General features: G+C 48.5%; 1 protein-coding gene across 3 annotated transcripts in view; it reads left to right on the top strand.

Annotated features, from left to right (window-relative positions):
- Nucleotides 1–1,419: 1,419 nt before the first annotated feature.
- KAZN (kazrin, periplakin interacting protein) overlaps nt 1,420–10,467 on the top strand; it is a 1,230,044-nt gene continuing 1,220,996 nt past the window's right edge. The window contains exon 1 of one of the 3 annotated variants that reach the window (XM_016936358.4): nt 1,420–1,707. In XM_016936358.4, the coding sequence (XP_016791847.1) occupies nt 1,587–1,707 (121 nt within the window). In that variant the 5' untranslated portion in view covers nt 1,420–1,586. The remainder of the gene's footprint in view (nt 1,708–10,467) is intronic. The other 2 variants (XM_513047.8, XM_063785909.1) reach the window with 2 other exon arrangements.

Here is a 10,467-nt window from a genome sequence, read left to right as displayed (position 1 = left end):
TGACACGGAGAAGAGCCTCATGCCTGACAAGAAAAGGGATGCTCAATCACTTAAACTACCTGGAAGCAGCATTAACACAAAGTCAGACTTCCTTTGAACTCTTGGAACTACTTCAAGGCTCCTCTGCCTTGTCTCACCCATCCCAAGGAACCCTCAAAACATCACTAAGCTGCACGCGTTTGCTGGCCAAGGGCTGTAATGGAAAAAGGCCTGTTTGAGAGTCTTTCTGGCCCCTAGATCAGTTGTGAGTTTATGTTCTGTTGCTTAAATACAGAAGAGGCAAATGGCTTTTCTAAATCAAAGTTCTCCGGAGGGAAACAGACACGGGTGCTTTGCCGGCTGCAGCTGAGCTCATTGTGGCACAGCCTCTCTCTCCCTGCACGTGTGTTGCTGCCTAGCGAGGTGATTGCCAGTGCCAATGTCGCAGCGGAATCCTCAAAGTACCCCAAATGCTGGCCCGAGATGATGCAGCCTCTCTGGAGTTAGCATCTTCATGATTAGCAGGTGGAATAGCAAAATAAACCCAGCACTGGCAGAAATAGCTGTTGGAATCATGCAAAAAGTACCCCCCTCCTCCTTTTCCAGAGAAGCGGCCCCTTTTGGTTTGGATCACCGGAGCGCCCTAGGGGATGTGTGGCATTTTCTCCTTTTCTCTTCTTGGTCTCTGGATTTTATCGCAGGCAGTCAGGTCTCCCGTGCCTGGCACTTCCTTGGCTGTGGGCAGGAAGAGGTTACAGCAGCCCTGGAGCCTGCTGGGCTGAGTTAGCACTTCCCTCCGCATCCAGAATATCTCCCAGGAACTGCCCCCTTTGCATCGCCGCACCGGGGTGGCGGCGCGGGCTGGGGGCCGCTGCAGCAGGTCTCAGTCCCTCCCTGCTGCCCCGCGAGGAGTGGGGAGCGGCAGGGCCTAGGCGTCCGGAGTGGAGGATGAGCCGGAGACGCCTGCGGGTCCGGAGCTGCACGGCGCCCGTGCCGCCCGCCTCCCGCGCTCTCCCTTTGGCAGCAGCCGGACGCCTGGCGCGTGCAGGACCTGGGACCGCGGCGCTCGCGCGGGGACGCGGGAGCCCAGGGTCGGCGCTGCAGGCAGCGGGGCGGCGCCAGCAAGGCCAGCTCCCCGGGGACCCTGGGGCAGCCTCGCGCCCTGCCTGCCTCCCTGGACTGAGACGCCGCGGGGCCTGGGCAGCGCTTTGCCGGCAGCTGGTGCTGCAACGCAGCCGGGGCTGAGCTGCTCCCGGAGACCCTGCCCCTTCCAGGTGACCCCAGGAGAAGCAGCCCCGGGCCGGGGGGCAAGTTCCAGCCACCCTTCCGGGTCAAGAAGCAACGACTCCTGGTTAGGGGGAAACTTAGATTTTTCTTTTGCATGGAACTGCTGCTGTGCAAGATTTGCCAAGGCTTATAGGGTTTCATTTTTTACTTGACTGGTGTTTGAGAAAAACTGCAAGGAAAGGGTGGCGAAAGGAAGAAACACTATAAACTTTGGGGGCGGGGACATTTTCTTGGAAGTGATAAGTAGCCTCAGATCTGCAGTTCCTGGGCCAGCGACGGCATCCTTTGCTCTGACACTCCAAGGGTCTGGACGCTGCCACATGACCAACACCAAAGACCCCAAAAGAGCCATGGAATCCACGCTGGCGACATCCAATTCTGCCACAGGCCCCGTCACCTTCTCCCACGTCTTTGGTCAGCAGTGCCAACTTATGCAAGCAGGTAGGAATTGCGTCGTGTGTCATGTGCCCAGAGAATGGGAAGTGGAGCGTTATCCCGGGTCCCCAAAAACAGCGGTCTGTGTGTGTCTGTGTGTCTGTCAGTCTACCTCATCTCTTTCTTGATATAATTTGGGATGTAAGACTTAACTAGCTAGTGAAATGTTTGCCTGGCATTTATCACTGTAAAAGATAAAGTTTTTAGGACTTGCCATGAGACAACGCGCTGCTTTTGCAATGAGTGAGGGGCCTTGTTTGTCCTTCGTCATCGATTTTCTCTGTGGCTAGCTGGGGGGTGAAGGAGGGTGCGTCAGGATGGATCTGATGATGCCATGCTGTGGCCATCTTTTGAGGCCAGGTGCCAGTCGTAGCCTGGTTGCCTTTGTCAGCTTGCGTCTCTCTGCTCCTAAGAGTTATGTTTAATCTATGCCCCACCAGCCTCTGCTGGAGTAACTTCCATGCTTATAAGTGTCTGCTCTGAGCAGCCTCTCCCAGGCTTTGACTTGGTTGTGGGGATTCCTCATTAGTCTGTGCTCATGAATTTGTCTTCCAAATGGCTCACGTTTTATACAGAAGGGAAAGATTGGCATGGGCTGTGGGCCTTATAACCCAAGCTAGCCATCTTGCTAGGATGCACATGTGGTCACATAAAAAAAAAAAAAGGTGAGGATGGATGGCTTGGTGCAAATAGTCACCGTGCTCAAACTCACAAGTGGTGCTTGAGACATGCTTATGATTGGGTTGGAGTCACATATGAAATAGGATGCCTGTTTCTCGACTTTTTTGGCGTTAATTCTCACTGGGAAAACAACCACACATTCCTCCAATGTTTTCCTGGGTGTTATAGGGTTAATTGTGCATTTTGGCTGTGAGTCTCAGGAAGATGGTGAGACGAGCACTGTATTAGGAGTCTGGGGGCCTGAGTCAGTGTTGCTGCTTTCATTGGGTAGTTGCATGACCTTGGAAACTGCAGACTGCACCCCCCTTCCTGGGGTATCCGTCCCCTGCTGCAAAACAAGAGAACTGGATTCAGGGCTGCTGGGTCCATCCAGGCCTGAGATTCTGTGAGCTCAGAGGAGCACAGCTTGGTGGAGAGGACACACTGGAGCTGGTTTCTAAAACTGGATGTGTCTGCACAGAGAGGCAGCTCGTGGAGTGGGTGAGTGAGGGCTCTGGAGCTGACTGCTGGGTTGGGGTCCCAGTTTCACTTATTAAAAACTGTGTGATCTCAGGCAAGTTACTTAGCCTCTGTATGCCTCAGTTTCCTCTTTTGTAAAATGGCGCTACTAGGCACTCCATAAGGTCATTGCAAAGATTAATTAAGTTAATATGTGAAAACATCCTTCTATGGGTCAGTCAAGGCGTCTCTGTTTGCAGGGAGGGGCATAGCTGCCTTTGGTAGTAGACGATGGAAGCATTGAACACACACCCTTTGCCACCCACTGCACTCCTAACTTGATTTTGGTTTGTCCAGAAGGTTGAAAATCTCCCACTCCATACATCTGTGGAATATTTTATCTGGAATGGATTAGGTAGGAGGGCTCAGAAGCTTTCCTGGACTGAGGTTCCCTTGCCTTGCCTTTCTACTTCTCTGAGGATCCTGTGGGAAGGCACGTCGGATTTCTAAAGTACCTCCCCTGAGGCTTCATTCACATTCTTTTAGAAGCACCCAGGCCTAAATCAGGCCATGAAATCCTCTGCCTCTTTTTTAAAAAAACATCCTTTATGTCAAGAGAGCAATGCAACATGGAATAATAATGACCAGCAGTCTCCAGGGAGAACACTCTCCCTGAAGAAACGCAAAGAGGAATCATTAACCTTAAGTCAAAAGAGCTCACTCAATTAGGACGCGAAAGGGATGGAGACCAACACTGATACGTCTCCAGCCAGCCATTTACAGTCCAGCAAGTATCACAAATGAGATCTTAAATGTATGTGAAAATGATTCGCAGACTCTAGGGGTTTACAGCTGGGTGAATCACATATGTTCCCAAGTGAGAGGTAGCTACAGATCCCACGTACTCACCGAGTACCTACTATGTACTGTGCACAGTGCCAGGAACCCCAGGATCTGGAGAGTAAGTTACGGCTCATACTCCTGGAGATTTTGGTCTCACTGGTGTAGACATAAAGCATATTGAGGAAAAGAGAATTACACAAAACGTGACTTTTCAATGATACCATTTCCTGAACAACCCTTCTTATACGTTTTACATAAACTATCTCCTGTAATTTTCATAATTTTTTTATTTTTTATTTTTTGAGACAGGGTCTTGCTTTGTCACCCAGGCTGCAGTACAGTGGCATGATCATAGCTCACTGCAACCTCAACCTCCTAGGCTCAAGTGGTCCTCCCACCTCTGCCTCCTGCTACCTATGCTGGTCTAGGGCAGGGGTTGACAAAGGTTTTGTTTCTTTTGCAAAAAGCCAGATGATAAATATTGTTGGCTTTATAGTCTACAAGTTTTCGCTCATGACTGCTTGGCTCTACCACTGTAGCATGAACGCAGCCACAGACAAAGTGCATACGAATGGGCATGGCTGTGTGCCAATAGAACTTTATTTGCAAAAGCAAATGGTGGGCCAGGCTGTAGTGCAGTGGCATGATCATAGCTCACTGCAGCCTTGACCTCCTAGGCTCAAGTGATCCTCCCATCTCAGTCTCTCAAGTAGCTGGGACCACAGGCATGTACCACAATTCCAGGTTAATTTTTTAATTTTTTTTGTAGAGATGATGTCTCGTTATGTTGCCCAGGCTGGTCTTGAACTCCTGGGCTCAAGCGATCCTTCTGTCTCAGCCTCCCCAAATGCTGGGATTATAGGAGTGAGCAACCATGCCAGGCTCCTGTAATTTTTAAAAATCCTACCCAATTTCCATAGGCAAAGGTAATACACAGGGGTTGCCCGCATGCCCACCTTCACACCATTTGGGAAGGAAAGCCTTGGTCTGAGGCTCAGGCCTTTGCCTTTAACCTCTAAATTGCATAGTCCCTGGTGACAACTGGGGCTAATCTTTTATATCTGTAAGTATCTCATGTCTTAGGAGAAAAAGTTGATTTCCAGAAATGGAGCAGAAAGGATGCTTAAAGAGGTGGGGATGGGAGGGGGTTGAGCACTAAAGGGCGCCTGGGATTTAGTGGGGCAGCAGAGATAGGTTTCTTGGAGGCAGGGCAAAATTGGGCACAGATGAGACCAATAAAAGCTTTGACCCAATTAGCAGTAGTGGGAGCATGAAGGTCTGGTGGGGCCATGGGAAGAGCATGTGGTTCTTTCTCATTTAGTCCCAGTTTGGCTGTTGCTGGCTGTGTGAGCTTCAAACCAAAGGTTGGCAAGCTACATCCCTGGGGCCAAATCTGGCCCACTACTTGCTTTTGTAAATAAAGTTTTATTGGCACACAGCCATGCCCATTTATGTACATTTTGTCTGCGGCTGCTTTTGTGCTACAGTGGCAGAGTCAAGTAGTCATGAGTGAAACCATGTGAACCACAAAGCCAATAATACTTATTATCTGGCTCCTTGCAGAAAAAACAAAAACTTTGCTGACCCCTCCCCTAGACCAGCATAGGAAGCACAGAATGGGGTTAGACAGAATTTATGTGGCACAACGTGAAAGGGATCAAGCCTGAGAGTGTGGCTCTGAAAGATGCTTATCTGCTGGTACCCTTGATGCTACATGGTGCTGTGGTTTTCTCATGTTCTCTTCCACCATCCACACACGAGGCCACACTCTCAGGCTCACACATGTATGTAGGGGTTGCTTCAGGAAGCTTTTAGAATAGATCTGAAAGTCCTGGCAAGAACAGAGTTCTCAGCATGTGCCCAAATCTATAGCACCTGCACTAGACAAACTCACATCTGCCTCATTTTCATGCCACCCTGCAGGGTGGATGGAGCATTCCCTAGTTAACCAGTGAGATTTCCATGTTGGCAGAGTTGGGATTTAAACTTCAGGCAGCCCAACCCCAAAGGCTGTGCTCAAAAAAGGCAATTCCACAGCTTCTGCAAAGGGTTTTTAAAAATGTGTCTTGTCTCGCTCAAGGATTTGGAGGAGAGAGCAGCATTTTGGATCTTGCAGTGGCTTTGATGCTGTTGCCCACCTTCCTCCCTCTCCAGGTCCTTCATCCCACTTAATAGTCCTGTGAGGAAGTTCATCCTCTTCTGTTTCTAACCCCCCACCCAAATTTCTTTTACTTGCCTTTGCCCCTGCTATAGCCCAAAATGGTAGGTAAGAAGTTGGTCTGGCCAGGCAGGCATGACCAGTGGAGGCTGCCACTGTCCATTCGTGCCGCCTGACCTCCTTCAGGTGGGAGCTTAAGGCCACACTCCCAGGCAGGGTATCTGCTGATATCGTAATATTCAGAAACATACAGGGGTTCAGCTGTGTCCAACATCTGAGGATGTTGGGGGGACCTCCGAGGGGATAGGCAGTACAGACTCAAGCTGGTATTCTTGTGGTCTCAGTGCAGCTGGACAAGTTCCCTTGTCTATATTCTCCTGGGTTCCCAAAATGTTTAACTGGACACCCTCTACCCCCTGACCTGGCATTTGGCTGCGTCTCTGCAGAGGGCTGTCGCCCCATCCCCTGGCCTGGCAGTCTATTGGTTGGGTGACCCCCAGCTTGCAGACCATAGCTGGTGAGGACTTCATCTATTGTGCCAAGTTCTGACTTGCTAAGTTGCGCGTGTGTTACGGAAGTTGATTTCCAACCCGTTTCATGTGGGCAGAAAGCATTTCCGCAGTTACCTTGCTTGACCCGAACAACTAAAGTCATTTTATCTAATATGTCCTGCTGACACTGCATGAATCCAGGCCCAGCTCGTGGAGGGTGGAAGGGAGATGAGGACAGGAAGGTGACAGGACTTCAGCACCTGGACTGCTGCTGCTTGGCACTGTTCCTGGGCTGCAGCTCTGATGCCACCTGCAAGGCTCCTCGTTTGCATGATTAGTGAGGGATTGGTCCCCTGCACCACACCATGCAGAAACTCAGACATGTGCAAGCCATGCCTGTCTGTCTGTCTCTCTCATCTGTCAGACTGGTACCTATTATCATGCTCTTTCTGAAGGCTGCCAGCTGAACCCCTTTCCCTGCCTTTTAAACAATATAGGGGTCCTTCTGAATATGAAGCCTATCTACATTTGGAAGCCACTTCCCACATTTATAACTAAGAGGGCAAGGGAACTAACATTTATGGCATCTGTGGTGAGCTGTGCACATTGGGGACTTTTGCAAAAGTTAAACAGACGAAGATGAGCAAAGAAGCAAGCACACACTTCCTGTCATTCCGTCCATGGGAATGGGAGCACAGCGTTAAGGTTTTCTTGTAGATCCCTGAGGGGTGGTGTGTAGGACCTGTTTCTTGCCTGGCTGTTTCTCCAGTGGAAACAGTGTGTTCTGACATTCCAGAAAAAGATTCGCCATGGCGAACTGCTGGCAATTGGGCACAACCATAGGTGGCACTTATTGGGTACTTATTCTGGGATGGTTATTGTGCTACATTCTTTACATATTACCTTGTTTCACCTTGTTGCATCCTCAGAAGGCAAGTGAAATCATCCCCATTTTATAGATGAGAAAACTCGAGGCCCGTAAAGAGAAATATTTCTCTTAACTAGTTAGTAGTTGGGCCAGGATTCAAATTCAAGCCATCTGGATCTGAAGTCCCTATTTATTCCTGTTCTTCCTTCCAGACTCTCCTCCAGAAATTAATCTCCAGAAATGTTGCTGAACATCTGTGCCAGCAAATGACTGTTTGTTGAATGAATGCGGAATCTGTTAACACTGGGGTGACAGTCACTCCTCATAACATGTTATGTTGGGTTGTGATTTCTGTTCATTGATGTCTTCTGTGTTAGACTCTAAGCTTCCTGAGGTCAACAACTGTTATCTTGGTTGTCCTTTTTTTTTTTTTTTGAGGTGGAGTCTCGCACTGTCGCCCAGGCTGGAGTGCAGTGGTGCGATCTCAGCTCACTGCAACCTCCGCCTCCTGGGTTCAAGTGATTCTTGTGCCTCAGCCTCCTGAGTAGCTGGGATTACAGGTATGTGCCACCATGCCCAGCTAATTTTTGTATTTTTAGTAGAGATGGGGTTTCACCATGTTGGTCAGTCTGGTCTCGAACTCCTGACCTCAGGTGATCTGCCTGCCTCGGCCTCCCAAAGTGTGCCCGGCCTATCTTGGTTGTCTTTGGACCCTCTGTGCCTCATATGGTGCTGACAATGTAGCAGCTTTCATCAGTAAGATATTGACGCATCTGTTTTAGACCATATCATTAGTCATTTTATGGGGCGGCTGTCATCCTTATGAGTAGCTGTTAGCATGATGAAATGGTGTTAGTGGAATCTGGCAAAGCAAAATTGTGGTTATGTTCATTCTCTTTCTTAAGACTAATTCTTCTTGATAGTCCTCAAGTTTGCCTCGACCTGGATTCCAGGTCAGTGGGGAAAACAACTTATTCCAATAGTCCCTTGGGCTGATCAGACTGAGTACTCTGAACTCCAGGCCTTAAAGGGAAAGAGACACATGTGAGGCACAATGGACAAAGAGGTGGGAGTCAGGATTTCATTCCTTTCCTCCAGCAGCCCCTCCCTGCCCAATCCCTCACCCTCAGCCCCAAGGTAGAGTATCCCCTACCAGCCCCTGGTGATCTCCTTGGGACTCATGCAGCTGGTGGTGCAAGCACTTACTGTCGATGATGCCCCTTGGACCACTGCTTGACCTCAAGAAGTTCCTACAAGTTCCTTATTTTCTTGAGGAAAAAGCAACAGGGTGAAGTGGGGTCCTCATAGCCTTGGAGTAAGCAGCGTACACAGTGGTCTCAGCTTGTGAGCAGCACGGGCCTCCCACATCACTACATCGGAAGTAGTCTTATTTCTCCAGAGACCTATTTGTCAGAGGCAGGGGCATGTGATTTTTAGTATGGACTTAAGAGCTCCATGGCTTGGGTTCAAATTCCACTTCTGCTGTTCACTAGCTGTGTGACCTTGGGCAAGTACCTTAACCTCTCTGTGCCACATTTTTCTCATTTGCATAAGGAGAATAATAGTTTACTACTTCGTAGGGTTGTGATGAGTCTGACAATGAGTCACTATGTGTAAAATGTTTCTCACAGTGCCTGACACAGAATGCTATAGTAGATCAACATTTGCTGTAACTATTACTATTTGTTATTAGTGCAATTGCTGTATTTTGTTTAATGAGAGGAAGTTTAATAACACTAGGATTAAAACATTCCTTCTGGTCATGTCTTCCTGACAAGTAAAAAAGTTGCTACTTGTTTTCCTTGGCTAATCATTGAAAACAAAAAACAAACAAACAAAAAAAAAACCTCAACATTTTTTCTTTTCTTGATTCCCAAGGCCAAGAACCAACCGGTTATAAAAACAGCCACCCCCCCTCCCCTCCAATCACAAAAGGATGTTTAAAGAAGGGCCCTCATTGGACCGAGTTTGCCTGGGGTTTGTGTGTCTCTTGCTGGTATAATTAACAGTATCAACGTTCATTCTCAAGCATGTCTTTGTTTGCATGTTAAATCATACGGTCACCCTTAATAAGAGGCAGCTGAGTAAATAAACTTCCAATATTACTTAAACAAAATGTGGATCATCTGATCCCGGAGGAAGCAGTTTAAGGTTAAAAAGACAGTCGCGGGAAGAAGCGGATATTTGGTCTGAAACAAGGGGCCGGACAGGTCAGGTGAGCTGGGTGCCACTTCTCAGAGATTCTATTAGGATTTCCAGTGTTGCCAGATCATGTTTTCCAAGAGAAACCTGGAGTCCCAATGTTCCTATTAAGCCCTCCAATTTGTGGATGTGTATTACCAATGAAAGGTTTAAAATTCCAGAGGGGAAACTCTCCAGCTGTGTCCTGCCAGTGGGCCACCAGGTTACAAGCTCTGGTTTAAGCGTTCAGTTCTAGTTAGCAGGTTTCCCATGCCAGCTTAAAAGCTGCTACCGGCATCAGCGATACTCTTAATCTTTTGCTCTTGTTTCACCCTTGTGTGTGAGATATCCACTGTTTGACAGGCATCTGAGTTCTGCCACGTGTGAACACATGTGTCTCTCCAGCTGTCAGCTTCTCGCATCCTTGCCTAGCTTGTTGTACGATGAAGTATGCACTAGGATTGTGATAAAGGTGCTTTACTTGTGCTACTGATGTTTGCTCCCTTTCCTTGGTCATGGGTTCCTGAAGGCCTGGCAGGGGATGTGGATAAGAAACACATAGCCCCAAGGCTCTGAGGCATTTCAGTTTTGGACCCGAGATTATCCAGTGCAGAAAGGGAAGGCCTTAGCTGAATTACTGATACACACAGCCCCAGGCAGCCCCGGGGTGGTCAGCCACAGAGCTGGCTCTCTGCCCTTGATGGTGGCACCACAAGGCAAGAGGGATGTCTCTGGATTTGGTGAGACAATGGGGGCTGTTTTTGAGAAAGAAGAAAAATGGCCCATTTGTGGGAGAATAACTTGGCGATCCTTCTTTACCCTTGGTTCTTTCTTCTGAAAGTGCTGGGATTAAATGACCAGAGGGTTTCCTCCTTTGAAACTGGCTTCCATGATACCAAAAGTCCATAAGGAGTGGGACTGTGAAGGTGCTTTGTCTTCTCCAGGGTGTAGGGGGTATATACTTAGCATTTAGAGTTGGTCTCATTCTTGGACATGTGTAGTCAACCAGCTTAACTTCATGCAGGCTGTTTTCATTAGGCCTGATGTGGATATCTAAACCAGCTTCCAAACAACTTTAAGAGTTGATTTTTATCACTTGTGTTCCC

This window comes from Pan troglodytes, chromosome 1 (assembly GCF_028858775.2).
Source record: "Pan troglodytes isolate AG18354 chromosome 1, NHGRI_mPanTro3-v2.0_pri, whole genome shotgun sequence".
NCBI lineage: Eukaryota > Metazoa > Chordata > Mammalia > Primates > Hominidae > Pan > Pan troglodytes.
This window is presented reverse-complemented; position numbering and strand designations above follow the sequence as displayed.